This window comes from Seriola lalandi, unplaced genomic scaffold, assembly GCF_002814215.2.
Source record: "Seriola lalandi dorsalis isolate HSWRI2012SDOR001 ecotype SW California unplaced genomic scaffold, Sedor1 jcf7180002054901, whole genome shotgun sequence".
NCBI lineage: Eukaryota > Metazoa > Chordata > Actinopteri > Carangiformes > Carangidae > Seriola > Seriola lalandi.
This window is the reverse complement of record NW_019525453.1, coordinates 3540345-3557557: the sequence shown is the minus strand read 5'-3', so window position 1 is coordinate 3557557 and position 17213 is coordinate 3540345. Positions and strand designations below refer to the sequence as shown.

The 17213-nt window shown below is 40.5% G+C and overlaps 1 protein-coding gene across 1 annotated transcript in view; it reads right to left on the bottom strand.

Moving 5' to 3' along the window:
* The window catches only part of phip (PHIP subunit of CUL4-Ring ligase complex), a 40560-nt gene extending 26935 nt beyond the window's left edge, over nt 1–13625 (bottom strand). The window contains exons 1-13 of the mRNA XM_023429949.2: nt 13468–13625; nt 13296–13354; nt 13181–13210; nt 12970–13029; nt 9676–9826; nt 9322–9420; nt 8828–8988; nt 5377–5598; nt 4349–4449; nt 3837–3907; nt 3225–3325; nt 2666–2706; nt 2025–2123 (exon numbers count right to left, since the gene is read on the bottom strand). Coding sequence (XP_023285717.1) covers nt 2025–2123; nt 2666–2706; nt 3225–3325; nt 3837–3907; nt 4349–4449; nt 5377–5598; nt 8828–8988; nt 9322–9420; nt 9676–9826; nt 12970–13029; nt 13181–13210; nt 13296–13354; nt 13468–13507 — 1235 coding nt within the window. The 5' untranslated portion in view covers nt 13508–13625. The remainder of the gene's footprint in view (nt 1–2024; nt 2124–2665; nt 2707–3224; nt 3326–3836; nt 3908–4348; nt 4450–5376; nt 5599–8827; nt 8989–9321; nt 9421–9675; nt 9827–12969; nt 13030–13180; nt 13211–13295; nt 13355–13467) is intronic.
* Between the last annotated feature and the right edge of the window lie 3588 nt (nt 13626–17213).

The following is a 17213-nucleotide window of genomic DNA, read 5'->3' as shown; positions in this document are numbered from 1 at the left end:
CTCTGAATTCTGTTGTATTTGAATGTCCTACGGGAAGATGTGCTGTCAATGACTGTTATGTTACCTGCCCTTTAGTCTACTCTAGAGGCAGAGGGTACTGGACCGCATATGATAAAGAAATGGTTGAAACTGAACTGAGTACACCCAGGAACGTGAAGGTGACATTCACACCCGCATCAAACTCACACAGACCTCTTGAATTATGGTGTTTTACAAAACAGCAGTTAAGAGGTGCTTCAGACTGAAACCAGTGGGAAGTTAGTTATCAGGAGAAACCAGGCAAGTCTGATCATGGTGGAATGTATGAATACCACTGCCACACAGACGATGAACAATATGTCTTGCAGTGTGCATCAAACAGCTAATAAAAACGAAAATTCGGGCCGTAGTCTGATGGTTGACTATGCATGAGACTGCAAATCTTAGTAACTGTTGTTGTTGGCTGTGTCAAAACATGTCGACATCAGTTCACTCACCAATGTCTAGCCCGACCCCATTCTCCAAAGCTGATTATGAACAATTTAATTGGAATAATTTAGCTACAAGGTTAAAGATTATGACTTTGAACCCTTTGATGACTGGATGCAGCAACTAGGTATTGATGCCATCACTGAGAATGATGACCGAGAGGATTAGGAGAAAATGCATCCAGAGACGAAAACACTCAATCAGAGGTTGAAAGAAATTGTTTACTCTTTCCATATATAGCAGTTAAGTTTGACTTTGTGTGATTTGTGTAATGTCTTTAATACTCTAAATAAGTTTTTGGTTTGAATAACTCATATAAGCTGAGGCTGAACGATTAAGTTTTGAATGATTGTTTGTTGTTTTTCTATTATAATAATCACAATAGCATGTAACTTAGAAACCTTATGTTTGATTGATTTCATGGGACATGAAGACGCTGCTAATTAAAGTTTTACTCTGATGAAATGACATAATCACATCCTCTCAGCACCTGTATTCATCGCTGCGTTCTTAATCATTCTGTAACAATGTGAAGAAAATCATGACGTACAATAGATTACATATTATCTCAGTAAATAAAGAATACACTGAAGGTTAATACCTATCTCAACAATCACATGGGAAGAACAAGGATGGTTCGACATGATGAATTCCATACCACCATGCTTCATAAGTGCTTGTAACCTCTCCATGGTGGTGACCCTCTACTGTACGGATAGTACACGGGTTAAAGACACACTGATACCACAGGGTTTAAAAATAGGTCTTTCCTCCCTGTCATCGAGGTTTTGGCCTTAGACCCATCTCTAGGTTAGAGTAGATAGTGCAGGTGTCTTTTTGTCCCTCTTTGGTCAACACAAGGGGGGTTTTTGGCTCCTGTGAGTAGGCACATGTGATTTAAGACCTCCATCGTGAGCTCCTTTAACACTTTGGTGTTTCAGGGCTTCTTCATTCCTCTGAGGGTTTGCCTCAAGCTGCCCTTGTTGCTAACAACCATGTTATGTGCATTTATTCTTATTGTTGTCTCATGCTTGTGTTTGTATTCATTCAGGCAATAGAGACCTTAAAAGCCTGTCAGTATCATCTCCATTCATTCACTGTCGGTGATGCCCGCAGTGAATCTATATTCTGCCTGGAAGCAATTGGGTAATCAATCACTGTCACGCTTTATGCCACAGGTGTCACAGAGTTGTTCTATTTTTTTCTTTAAGTTAATCATTTATGCCCTGTACATTATGAGGCACCTCACACAATGCTGAATACATAAATGCAGATGTATGTAATTGAAAGAAAAACATTTTGCTGGTGCCACAAAGGGATTTAAGTCTCCTCTAACTATTGCTAAATAAATGTTTTTACTTCAAAACAGACCATCGTTTTCAGCAGGGATTCCCACAAACAGTAGGTCTGGGACTTTTTGTTCACAAAATGATTGATTTTTGTAAAATTTAGCCTGACATTATAACCCGCAGGATCATCCCAGCCCACGGCTCTGAGCTCTAAGCACAACAGCTCTGGTGGAAAAGCTAGACTTTGACAGCCGTACACACACTTACCCGGGTAATTTGGTCTGCATGTCCAGCAGAATGCTTCTCCAGCCCTGAGGCTGCAGCTGCCAGATTCGTGCTGTACCATCCCTGCTGCCGCTCACAAACCTACAACACACACACACGCACACACACACACACACAAACACACACACAGATTTATGAACACATACAGTAATCATGCAGCAGCTTAACAGTAAATATAACACTTGGTTCTATTTCAACGTTCTGCAGTACAATGGCTGCTTTCATCTGCACACATCAGTATACACTAATTGTATGTGCCCTCCCCTTCTCTGTCTCTTCCACCCCTCCCCTTTGCATAGACAGCCAACCTCCCTCACTGCTGAGATTACAGCAGCCCAGGGGAATTACAGCTGAGCTTGTTTTTCTGCAAACTCCACACAGGCACACATCATTTTACACTCAGCGAGTGCATGATTTCTGCAAGCGTACGTGTGTGTGCCTATGTGTGTGCGAGAGAGAAGGTGTATTAGAGCGTGTATCAGATAGTAAGTAACAGTGGTGTTTCTGCTGACACTATCAAGTTACATTACAACACCCTGAGGGTCCATAAAGACAAACAGCAGTGCACACACAAAAATTAACTACACCAACTATGTAGCCTGTGCAAACCTGTGCAAACTCACCTGTCACTGCAATGTGAAAATTGGATGCTGTCGACTTTGTCCTGAGTGAGAAAAATACAGAAGAAAAGTCAAAATAACACACACAATGAGTAACAAACATTTCCTCTGCCAGTCTTCCAAATCATAACATCTTTTACTGTGTATTACCAGTAAAGCATGTTTAACTCAAGGTCTGCTTACAAACTTTTTCCAGAGCTTTCACACAATCTCACTGTCTTCCCCAGCAGATGGAGTTTGCTCAGTTGTCATGGAGAATGATGACAACTGTCTCCATGACAACAACAATAAAAATCTCCACAACAAAGTTAAAATCCAGCTGCTGAGGAAGACGTATGTAAGTGAATCTTGAAAATAAAAACCTGACTGACTGATGTGGACACAAAATACAGTTTTTTATTATTTTTGCATGTAATTGTTTTACAACAAAAACAGATCATGGACAAGACAAGCAGATAAATTATACTTGATGATGACAATGTACTTTCTAAGCATGTTACTATGACATGCAGAGAGTTTTTAAAAAGCACAGTTATTGTAAACAGACTCTTTGTTGACTCACTGTATGAGACTCAAGCTCAGAGATCTTCTCAGGTTGGCCTGAGCCAAAGTAGTACACCCTGATGATGTGATCCGTGCTTCCTGTGGCCAGGAACATACCACCTGGACACACACACAGGATTAGGGTAATTTTTGTTAGGCTACTGCACGCAGGCATTCATTTACAATTATTTAAAAAAAATCCTTTTTAGGGGTCCTTTCTGTATCTTTGCTTCTCTTCTGTTTCATGCCTGGGGCATCGTAGAATCACAATATCCATATATTTCAGTATTTATAAGATAGATTTAAGCTAAATAATAGAATACATAATGGTTCATATACACTTGTTCATATACACTAGGTCAAACTGTGGTGAGTGCAAACTTTTCAACCTTAAGTCATTCATCAAACATTCATTGTCAATAACATCTCAAAACAGAAATATAACCTCAGCAACTGTGAAGCACACTTATTCCACATTTTCTGACAAGCAGCAGGCCCCTCTTCAGTCTGGCTCTCTATTGTGCCAGCTCTTCAGTTAATCTGAGATAATTGTGCACTTTTTTTTTTTGTTTTTAGTTCCATCTCCGCTGGTGTGGAAGCATGCGTGAAAATCAAAGCGAGCTGTTCTCACCTGCACTGAAGGAGGAGCAGATCATCTGGACGCCAGGTCTGGAACGCTCTGTGAATTTACTGGGCCTCTGACTGGACATACACACGAGAACAGAAATCGACGGTTACAGTGAAATACAGCCACCGAGTCTGAACATATTGTATTGAATTTATATGATTTAAAGAGAGCAGGTTTCGCATGTGGGCAGGTTTGCTGAATTAGGATCACTGTTACACATTGCAATACTTGGCATATTCAATACATATAAACAGCAGAAGTTCGCAATCCAATCCACCAGAAACATGAAGTTAAGAAAGAGATAGTAGTCATATAAGTGTCACTGTAACAACGTATTGTCAAGATACCACACAATAAATAATAAAACCCTAAACATCAAGGATTTTCACCTTGTAACAAACACAGCTATAATAAAAAAAAAAAATTACAAGAAAATAACATTTTCAGCTTGAGAAATATGTCATTTCGAAAGTTGTGAACAGCACTTGTGCAGGTGGGATGTTTGTGTTTCTCACCCGAACTTGAGCGTGCGTGCGTCCCACTGCCAGAAGCAGATGGTGCCGTCTGCTCCAGTGGAGGACAGGTAGCGCTTGGAACCACTACAGAGAGGAGAAAACTGCAAACACAACCAAATACAGGTTACAGCTGATCACTGTGGTAACTCAAATGACATAACTAACACTACAGCAAAAAATAATACAGGATTGCAATTACCAACATTACAATGTAGGGAGAGGCGAGAGATACATAGAGAGTTCTCTCTCTCTTTCTCTGTCTCTGTGCTATAGATCTCCATTGTTGCACAAAATTTATTTCAATGCTGGAAATAGCCCCCAACAAATGCATTTACTCTTGTTAGAGCAACAAACTGAAAACTGTAGTGACCCGCTATTTCAGGAAATTACTTATGCTTTAAAAAAAATAATGGTAATGAATAAACTAAACCAGTGCACCGTTTGGTCTTCTTAAGGGAATTTTGACAATAAGAAAAACAATGCCTGCTTTATCCTTTAACAACATCATTATCTTATAACTTCGTTATGCACATTTCTGACCGTATCAATGAGTCTGATCCAATACAATACAATTTTATTACATACTGGATATCAGCCAGTCATGTCATCAATCGCCCATATGTTGGAGGTTTCATCTTGACCTCATCTACTTAACATATAAAAGCTCAGTGGACTGCAGTAAAGTTTCAGTTGTTCATAATATGAATGTAGTTTTAGTGGCTCTCCATTCTGAAATTACACAGAACACGTCGTATTTGGCAGTATGAAATTAACCAACATGCAAAATACCCACATCATGCAAAATAACCACAATCAGCTTGGCTCCAACTTTAGTTTAACAAGAGTGCATCCAACCAGTTTGGATGCAGTTTCAATAACATAATGTTACAGACACAGATGCACACACTCTACAGACAGAAAGACAGCCCGAGGGCAAAGATTAAAAATATTTTTAGTGTCTTTCACTTCCTCTTTTTGGGCAAACCAAATATACACAGACAAACATACATCCAAAACCATCCTCCTACCTGTAGTGAGGTGATAGAGGCAGCATGTCCCTCTAGGACGGCCAAGGGGGCGCATGTCTGTAAGCACCACACTCTGATGGTCTTGTCACAGGACCCAGCAGCGATCATGGTGTTCTCGTAGCTGACGGCCATGTCTGAGATCTCAGCAGCATGGCCGCGCAGCGTCGCCAGCAGTCGTCCGTCATCTGTTCCCCAGATCTTCACAAGGCAGTCGTCTGAGCCCTGGGAAAGAAAGACAAATCCGTCAACATGGCTATCAGACGCGAATGAAGACTAGTATTTTAGATAGTTTGAGAAGTGGCGTGTCTTCCTCTGAAGCACACTTCGAGTAAGACAAATTAAACATGTCAAGTTCAAAAAGACTTTTAAAATCCATCTGAGCTCGCTGCAGCCTGCAGACTGTCAGCAGACTGGAAAACTTGGAACACAAACAGAGGAGAGACGGAGAGTCATCAGATGCAAAAATAGAGGTGATTAATCTACAGTCTGACAAAGAGTGATAATGAACATTTGAAGGCACTAGATTATCAAACCATTTACATGCTGCTACTAATTTGATTATTACCAGTGAAGGGAATAACACTGTAATTGTCATGCAAACACCTTCACTATACTATCTCAGGTCAAGGACCAAGTAACACTAAGCATTTGCCAATTAACACAAATGTCGCTGGAGTGAGTATATCTTCGATCATGTTTGATCCACTTGTGAGGACCCAAGGTTGAGACGCAGAGAAGTTCGGTTGTCAGTGGTGGAAAATTAAATTAAATACATTAATAGACAGAAATGCAAATACACTAAGTACTTACAATGTCTGTTCTTTTATTTTGTACTGTTTTCTTTTGGCTAAACTACAGTATATTTGAAAATTAAAATGATCATTAAACATATTTTGTAAATTCGGTCTAACGGGGGAATCAGGTTCTTGCAAACATGTTAATGTTTCCTCAAATTCTTTCCTTCATTTGGTTTTTTCACGGTGACAGGATTAAATACAAACAACAGGAACAACAAACGTACTGACTCACTACTCAGAACTGAGATTTTTCACACCACTGTGAGACAGACTGGCCTGCACTGTGAGCACACCTCGCTTCGGCTCAACTGCACTCAAGACGATAGAGTAAAATCAAACTGCAGAGAACCACTAATGTGTGTTGGCTGTGGCTTCAGTAAGACCTCACAAGAAAATGTCTCATCTTGACAAAAGCTGTTGTGTGTTTCCAGCAAAAGTGCAGTTTTAGATGGAAGGTCCTCTTGGTGGAGTATTTAGTACTAAATTAGGAAAAGCGATGTAAGAAAAGAATGGAGAACAAAAGCAACTAAATTCCTGAGGCGGCTTCTTAAACATCCTTTAATCTAGATTGAGGTTCTTGATCAAGCATTTTCAATCAAGACATGAAAACAGCCTTCGGGGACTCAGCTGAGAATTTCTGGCTGTGATCCAGTTTGCCAGGGGTTAAAATGTCTGTGATTCAACACGGTGCCAGAACCATCTGTGCCCCGATTAATATCTCAAAATAATTTCAACTAATAGGTAACCAGTAGCAAGATGTTAAAACTCATAAGAGCCTGGTTTGTGCAGTTTGTTAAAGCTAAAAATAGAGCAGAGACTTAAGAGTGTAAGAATTCATAAATTTGCAGACTGATTGTCAAGACTCAAGTTTCAATCAAAATCAGCCATTTCTGACAAACAGGGGGGATAAGGCTCTGATGACAACATCAGATTATATTACAGTTAGTTGGTCACAGAACATGCCGAACCATTCATTTTATATCTGCAAAACATTTTAAAAGACAGGCCGCGCCGTCAGCGTCCACATAGATTTTAGAGGAAATGTGAGATGAAAACACCAACCCCCTCCTTTGAATAAATCATAATCACTCGCTTCATCACCAGTAGAGCAGAGCCTGACTGGAGCTGTTATTTTCTCTGGACTGATCAAAACACCAAGCGGTCCCTTAGTTATTTAGAAAAGCACAAGGACAAATTATAGCTGTGGCAAGATGGTCGAAAAACTGATATGGCCAAATGAGAGCAATGCTTATAAAGGTGCAGGGTTTTGAGATGCCGGCGAATTGGCACAAACTTTCCTTGTTGCTAAAGATGTGAAGTTTTGTTAGATACTGTCACAGGGACAAACAATCCATAGTCCAGCTGGTCTAATTTGTCCTTCCCAATGGCCATGATAATGAGCTTGCAGCCGTTTCTAAAGCTATATTACTCAAATCCATATGGCTGTTCGCCAATCAATTGTTTAACCAAACCTATACGCACATGAACATTGATCACACATGATCACGGTGAATGTTTAGGCTAAACAAATTAATCAACTATCAATCAATCTGCCTGCCACTGCAGCAAAGCCCGAGTAAAAAGACTGAGGAGATCCAAAAATACAAAAATATATAAATAAAAATGATCTTGTGATGAAAGGAGACGGCGAGGCAGAGAGAGAGAGAGAGGGAGAGCGAGAGAGAGAGCGAGAGCGATAGAGAGAGAGAGAGAGAAAAAAAATTGGCTGAGAGAAAAAGGGGAGAAGGAGAAAGTGAGGGAGACTAAGAATGAATTTTAATTCTGGCACTTAGCCAGCGCCTCAGAGGAAACATTTTCTCCAGTTATGATGAGAAATAGCAAGAAGAAGGGGGGGGGGGAAGAGAAAGGGAGGGAGAAAGGAACAAAGGAGGGGCAGTGCAGGATAAGGGACGGGGAGAGGAAAAAGAAAGAGAGAGAGAGATAACGGGAAAAAAGAGAGACAGAGAGACCCCCCCACCCCTCAGCAGACAGCCATTTTTAGAGATTTAAGAAGTGAAAGCTGAAAATGGTGTATAGCAGCAGGCAGTGTTTGACTCAAGGATCCAAACAGAAGGACGGCAACATTAAATCAACATTATCTCATTGTTCGTTCAATATTTAACAGATCGCCTGTGCTGCAGCTCCAACACCACCACATGGAGAACGAAGCTAACACAGCATAATATCTACAAGAAGAAATCCAGGGGGCAAAGGTCAGCATACTCCTTTTGACAACATGGGAATTCCTTGTTTCCTCTCTTTAAGACATGATCCTCAACATCATAAAGCTGTGTATGAATTTCTCTCCTGAAAGGCTGAATTCAGCTATAGCTGTGAGTCAGCGAGTAAAAAGCATCCCACCCCGCTAAGGTAAACAGTAATTACCTCCTACCAGAACTGTTACAACAAGGAACACAGATGCTTGGTCATCTTGGTAAGCAAAAGACAGCTTGTAACAATCAAACACATGCACAACACACAAGAGGTGACTCTAAACAAACACAGAACCAACGCTAATGCACAAAAAATGTCAGGAAAGTCACTTTGAACAGGCTCCTTCAACACCAGCACACACACACACACACACACACACACACACACACACACACACACACAGGCCGCACACCGCCACACACAAAAAACCACAGCCTTACCGTGAAGATGCGCCGTCCCGTCCTGTCGAAGGTGACGCAGTACACGGACGACAGGTGTCCCAGGATCCTCTTGTGCATCTTCATGTGCTGGTACACAGCGGTGGGCACCAGCTGCCGCAGACGGTAGGAACCGTTCAGTCGACGGCCGTAGCTCGTCTCCACTGGGCGTCAAGCAAAGATACACATCAGTAAGGACAACGTGAAATGTGGAGAAGAGAGTATCCAGTTAACAAAAACTCACTTATTTAATGGAAGAAAGTAAAAATGGGCGACAAGTCTATTTATTCCTTGCACAAAAACACACTGTGATTTTGAGGGAAATCAATACTAACACTACTGTCAAATGCTGCTGGCAGAAGAGACTTTGGCAAGCAAAGATACAGCGTAGTATGTAAGATCTGACTCATAGACCAGAGATCAAAGGAACTAACAAAGAGGAAAAGTTGTTGAATTAAATTTTTTCTTTTGTAAAATTCAAGGTTTTTCTTCCACACCAATATTAGGTGGGCTCCCATAGATAATTGGCGGCTCCGGTGGTCGTCCACAGTGAAGTGCAGCCAGTGCTGAGCCCTTCCACACAACATGCTTGCAACCTAGAGAAAGAAAAACATAAAAGAAAAGCATTAATACACATTAAACACACACAGCATACAGATACTATTACGACTTGGCCTGTGAGAGCTTTTCTGTACACTTACATTTGCATCAGCACATGAAAGAATGTATTTACATGGGGTCTGTTAGTCTACGCGAATATGCAGTAAGACATAATATTTGCCTGAGAGGGCGTGTTTGCGTGCTTGTACATTAAAGTGGCTCATGTTCACATGGACTGTACATCCACTCACTCTTGCTGGTGCGAAGGAGATTCTGCCTGCCGGCCCCCAGCAGGCTGGTGAGTCCAGGCACGCTGGCAGGGACCTCCCTCTCCAGCAGCGGACAAACTCTGGTGCAGACCTGCAGCAGGTGGTCTGGACTGATGTGCCGGTAGAGCTTCACCTGATCCCAAACACACACACATGTATCTCAGTTTGTAATCTAACTGATAAAGGACAAACACCAGTCAGAGGTGATCAGGGCAGTAAGTAAAGCGAAAGAAATTTGTTCAAACTTTTCCCAAAAGATGATGCATCAAGACATGAAACATCTACTACCTCTACTTTTTTGTTGCTCAGAAAAGAAAGCTCCCTATAAGAATTAACATGCTGCCACATTATTTCTCCAAACCTAAAAACCTACTGGACACTTTGAGAGATAAAAAAAAACATCTTCAGTGGGTCTTAATTAAAAATAAAACACTGGCTGGCAAGTGAAAAAAAATAATAGTTAAGCATTTACAAGTAACTGTGGCCTGTAAACAAAAAGATTTGTTTTCTGGCTTAAATCCATTTAGTTTTAAATTCTGAAGCACATAAACAAAAAAATCAGCATCATTAGAAAAAGCAAAAATCAAGGTCACTCCCCCAAACGCCTTTTTGGTTTGCTGAGTACTTCAGAATTCAATTGGAAAATTGTCCTTTTATCAACAAAATTATTACTGCCTGCCAATTTCTGAGTATTTCAACACAAATAAATTGAGAGAGAATAATTTGGAAAAATTTAAATGATTACACACTTTTTAACTGCATGAATGGGATAAAATGATATCTGCAACAAAATGAATGCTTCAATTCAGTTATGCTGTTTGTCTTTTAAATGGATATGGATACAGTTTACAACAGTGCGGTGAAGCAGCAGCAGCAGCAGCAGCAGCAGCAGAAGAGGGGGGCGTGGCAGGCAACATAAGCATGAAGCAGACTGAAAGCCACACTGTTATAAACACAGTGTGTCTCTGATTCCACTGACACATGGAGATGCTCCTGCATGGCCTACTTCTGAAAACACACAGACACACACGACTGAATGACTGGAATAGCAGCTCCACAGCACAGGGGGAGAGAGATAAACATGCAACATGCAGCACTGTGTTTATTTCAGGATGCAGGATTATTTTAAATGTATTAATTTCAATCAGACATGCAGTAATCAGCTTTGTTTCAGACACATCAGATTTAAATATCTGAACTGGGTCAAATAAGCCTGAAATGAAACAATTACTCTCTCTCTCTCTTTCACACACACACATTTTCTCCATTCCTTTAACTGAGCACTGACACTAACACTTATTCTCTCCATGAGACACACACACACACACACACACACACACACACACACACACACACACACACACAATTAATGACCCCTTAATTGCTTTCAACATCCTTGCTGCTTCAGAGACGTGATCAGTGTTTCTAAGCACATATCAGCCCACAAGCCTCTCTCAGGTACATGCAGAGCCACGACTAACACACACACGCACACACACACACCACTGGAGTGATGTGTAATAACAATTTGCTCCATTTTACTTGCTTTTGAAGGGTAACGGATAACACTGCCCTAGCCACAACAGCACCACCAGAGAGCACATGGTCCTGCACACACGCCTGCAAGGCACCTTCTGAATAACCACCTACCTTATATTTCAACACACTGCTTAAAAATCTATAAATATCTTTGACCTAAAACGTTATTGTCTTTAACATAGATTTATAACATTAAATAGCACCACCATGTTGAAATTTGCTAATCACTAATAGTAGAACATGTATAATTAATAAATTAATATAAATATATTCATAGTCATAATGATGTTTTCATTTCATTCAAAAAGATAGCCTTATATTTATGTGTATTGTGTTCCTGATCAATTTTATATGCAAAACGAAAAGAATCACATTAATCCACCTTAATTAATTAACCACAATTAATACAGTTAATTATTACAATATCTCTGAAATCAGCGTTGATTCCTCATAGCAGCCCAACCCCCTTCTGTAGCAGCCCAGACAAAAACCTCACACAGCTGACAAACAACCGTGATCCATCGCTCCAGCCTCTACACACTATTTTTTAAATATATATATATATATATATATATATATATATATATATATATATATCACTTCTAATAATTAAAACCCCTCCGCAGCATTTCTAATAGAGGATATTATGCACAATAGACAGGAGGCAGGCTGAACGGCTAGGGAAGGGAGGAGGAGGAGGAACGGAGAGCCGAGTGAGCCAAGCAGGAAGAGAAAAAAAAAAACACACACACACACACACACAGAGGCAGGCAGAAAAACACTGTCAATAATTTCTTAAACGTATAGATTTGCATCCAGTTCAAGCCACACTTCATGCGATCTCGTGTTCAACGTTCATCTGCCTGCCTCTGTGGACGTTGGAGAGGTAATCCACAAAAATGTAGGTCTTTGCGGATTAAATAGGCCATAGGTCGTTATTTTTATATAAGTGTTAAAATAAAACTTATAAAACAGCACAAAAATGGGGACGAACACTTTCAGCAGACTGGCTAAGAAATAAATATGTACGCGATGATTAATTCTCTCCACGCCCCCATGCGTAAACGGCGCTTTCAGGCGAGCCCTGTTTGTTTACATGACAATTAGCATGTCAATTAATACCGCGATTAATAAGATGTCAGCTCAACGTTACCTCGCATCTTCACATAAACTGATCTCCCTCTCCTCTTCCATCCGAGTCTGGACCTCAGTCCCCCACAACTGCTCTCCAAAATGACTCCACAACAAGCGGCCAGCAGCCTCCCCTCAAATGGGAGCTGTAACTCCAGCATTACTGAATATACTGTTTATATTCTCCTCAAAAACTCCTGTTTTCTAACTCTTGCCCCCTGTGTGTTTTCAACCCATGCACACAAATTATGGTTCTTGCAGGACAAGAGCGCCTCCATCTCTCTCTGGCTTGTGGCGCAGGGAGTCCCTCCTCCGGATCCTGGCGCTCCTACACCACAACACTCATGACGTATCAACATTTCACACACATTTTTCCAACAACTATTAAAACCTTTAGGATATGCATGGTACCAAACTCGCACACCACGGTGCACATGAGGCTGGGACCCGACCCCTTGATGCCCCAAAACGGCCCCAACTTGCAGCCAGCTCGCCCTGCAAAGTCCTATTCAGTTTTTTCTTTACCACCTGATTTAAAAATTGCGGGAAATTCAATTTTTATTTTGCTCTCTAAAAACTTTTTCCTCAGTTATAGGGCTCCCTTACCAAATTTTCATACGTCCCGGGGTGTTCCTGCCCCGTCCAGTCCAGTCTTTTGGGCAGCAGCTGAGGTGGAAAAATAGTGTCGAGTGTGATCATCCAGTTCATAAATGTATCGAGTGATGTTTTAAAACAGTAAATGATAAATCAGAGTAAAAGCAACATCACAAAGTACAGTGCAGGGAGAAGCATCTCTCTCGTATTGCTGACTGCTTACCTCCTTCTCCTCCACCTCCCTTATCAGGGTCTGAAAATAGGATACAAATACAAAATTACACCCCATGACAATTTCGGACATATTATAAATTATTCTTAAATGCAAAAACACCAACCTCGGCTGCTTTTTGACACGGTCCAGCTTCTAGAAATCGGGCTATTAGGAAGTACAGTTCTGGTATGGTTGGAGGGGGAGAAGAGGACGGGAGCTGCGTTAGAAGAGGGCACCGAGGAAATTGTGGGGATATTAAAACAACCATGACATATTTTCCGATCTCCTTTACTCACCAGAAGTCAACTGCGCGATGTGTGTACTGTCTGAAGCCATTTTGGTGTTGTTTGCCAGGGCAGCGCCAGAGCCTGTGTGGTGGGTCTAGGTGGCTGCCCTGTAGCTGTCACTGTTTATCCACCAGGAAGAGGCTGCCTCCATTCAGCTCTGCTCACACAAAGTCCCGGCTGCGTCGAGTATTCCTCCGCGAAGCGGCAATTAGGGCGCGCTATACGTTTCACCCCATAAAACACCGTCTTCCTCTTGTAAAGAACCAACCGCCACGACATTCTGGGGGTAACTATCCCTCGGGGTGAATTTTAGTGGCGGTCGTTCGATTGTGGAGGCATGTTTGTTTAAATCCCCCTCCCCCTCAAAGGAAAAAGCGCAAGCCCTCTGCGGAGGAATACGAGTGATGTGTTTCACGCACGCCACTGTAGAGGGGAGGTAGAAATGGCAGCGTGCTAAAGGAGAGGATACATTGCTGCAGAATGGCTCTTACTCCGTAGCTAGCTGACATTTATCATGTTTTAATAATTACAGTCTTATTCTTACATACATTTAATTTAGTTGCGCATTGATACACCGTAAATTCGGTTGTATTTCCTGTATTTTTATATGCGGATGTAAAACATGGCTACCGTGTTTGAGAGGGATTTATAGCCGATCTAACCGCTTCAGCTAGGTTTCATTAAATAATACAGCTAGCTGTGATAATTCTGTGTGTTCTCGTTGGCCTCGCTTGTTAATACTGTTGGTATTGTGTAACAAGATGTCTAGCTAACACACCCACTCTCTCTGGGAGCCGTTTGGTGGGGAAGTCGTCCATTTCTCTTCCAAATACTGCCAGGCAGTAAAATGGGGGAAGGGTTGGAGAAGAAGGGGAATGCAGCTTAATGAATGAAACCTCGTGAGTTACAGGAATTTAATGGCAATGAGACATTAATGCAAGATAGACTATCAAGGAAGATTATTGAGAAAATAGTTACATGACTGACAGCACACTTTCTCTGAGGTTCATGAGACACCTGTGAATAAAAAAGGAACAACACTCAGGTGCTATTTTTGGACAATCAAATCATATTATATTATTATGTATGTGAAGGAGGTAGTGTACGTGTTTATTGAACAGCTATTTTTAAGGCAGTCAACTTTAAAAAAAGCCTCGTCTTTTCTTACTGACCTCATAAACTGCTTTTCTTATTTGAGATAAGACATCAATGAAAGCATAAGTAATTGCTGTAATTACTATTCGATATTAGCACAATCTCTTTACATTAAGTCGGAAGTGCTTTGAGATTAGTTTATTAACTACAAAACAATCCACCTTGAAAGTGAGGCCAATACTGTTTTATTGCAGCAACCAGGAAACCCACAACCTTAAATTCAGTGTGCACGTGTGAACGTATTTCAAACACCGTACACAGGTATAGCTTGATTTTTTTTCTCCACACATTTTCTTCCCTGTTCTTTCTTTACACCTCTGTATAAACCATGTGAATGTGAGCAGGTGCTTACATGGTGTAATTTACCTCAATAAGGTATTATTCCCAGCATTTTATCTTTGTATACAATGTATATTGTTCCAAATATTTTTTTGATTCAATAGTGTCATTTCAGAAATCACAGACACTGGTATAGACACAACTCTGCTATTAACGTAGCGTACATGTCACTTAACAGAGACATAAAGGAACAAGCCAGTTTGTGTCTGAAAGGACACTGATGACATTAAAAAACACCAAAACTTATTTTGAATGAAAATAAAGAAATTATCAGTTGACTTTAATACAGCTTTATTGTAGCTTTTCACGTTATGTTTTTCTCATGAATTGCAGACACCCTTATGACATCAGTTTACACACACTTACTGTTCCTCTCATTTAAACAGAGTAATTTAATTCTCTTTAAGACTTAACAAGACTTGAAAAATCAGATGAATATTCAGTATATAAATCTTATATACATGTAGCCATATCATGCCCTAAGCTGGTATTTGTTTTGCAAAGGTGACAGGCAGTTTGGAATACATGCACTTTCCTCAAAATCCCATTTTTGTTGCCGTTATTTACATTGTTATATTCTTTACTTTGCACTTATGGGTTAATTGTGGCTGTGTCAACCACTAATAATACAGACACTATATCAGACAGGCAGAAACTCTACAGAGGATGTGATCATCCAGTGGCTACACTAACTGCCATATATTTCCATGTCAAAAGTCTTCTGGAACATAGGTGGGCGTACTTTTTCTTTGAGACAAAACAGGAGGCATATTCTACCATTTTTGCTTCCACTTATAAATACTGACCCTCTACTGGTTTGACGTGTTGGTTTCACACGCAGGTTAGCTGTGCCAAATGTGCTCATGTCATGTAAGGCTGAATTTGTCGCTTGGGGTGTAATCCCAAGAACAGTGAACAAACAACACCTTTCATTACAGATACTGTACGTAACTAAATACAGGACATTTAATAAAAATAATAATTATCATAATGATGATGATGATAATAATAATAATAATGTGATACTTAGTTGATGACTGATATCTTTATTTTTGCATGCGGCCCCCTATTGATCTAAGAAACTCATAGTGAAAGTTCAACAACTGTACAGCAACCTGACAGCTGTTAGGGAGCTAGTACCAGCTTTAGATGTGTCACCCACTTGATGTATGGTCTCTTAAACCTCTAGACCATCCTGCAATCTGTACAACATATTTCACCGGCTTTATGGCTCGGAAAAAAAAACACACTGTGTTGTGGAATAGGGCCAGGTTTGAATTTTTAGGCCCAGCCAATTTCTTCCAGGTTACCTTTCATCCTGACCCATCCAGTGTAGTTGTTATTGTGCTGACTGACATGGCCACAAGGAGGCAATCTCACTCTGTACCACTCAGCTGAGCAAGGGGCCATAGAGGTGTCAAAGGTTATGGGTTCCGAGGAGAAATGTAATCAGTTACACATTTTCTCTTCCTGTAACATAAATAGGAATTCACTGATGTGCTTTGAGCTTGTCTTACCCAACACACAGTCCACCAGGAGATATCTAGTGTTTGTAAGGGACACAAAAGTAACAAAAGTTCTATAACAGCTGCATCTTGTATTATTCTGAAACTCTTTGAGCTTAATTGGTGTTGACAAAAAATCCTTGCTCTGTACCAAACTGTATCCTGTAGTTTTTACCATGTCTCAAGTATATTTCTGCAAATACACTGTGAAGATTGCTGAAAGGTTTTGGAGATTTGTTTAGATATAATACTCCATTCTCTGTGTATATATAAATATATAATATTCAAAAATGCCACAAAAACTGAAAGATATTATTCCAGGAGGCTGATATCTCTATGCACCTGCTGTGCTGTTAAGTCATAGCTTGTATATAACCCCGCTTGTACTGTACTGCCCTTGTGGCTCTACTGCGAGCTGGGATGGATTTATCACCATTATTCACTGTCATCATCTTCTTGTAGCCACAAGAATGCCAGCACAAAGATTTTAATCATCACTATGGTACCTGTGCAGCATTACTTTAGATATCAGTGATATGGTGTAGGGGTTAAAATGTGGGAATTTAGGGAAGGTGAGAGATTTTTTACTTTGAAAAACAAACCGTTCAAGTAAATATTTATATGTATTCAGCACTTTCCTACTGCTGTTACATCCTTGTTAAAAGAGGTATCATACTGTTGACTGAGGCTCCTGATAATACATTTTAATTGGCCTCTCCAGTATCTGTGGTATTCAGACATCATCACTCCACACCT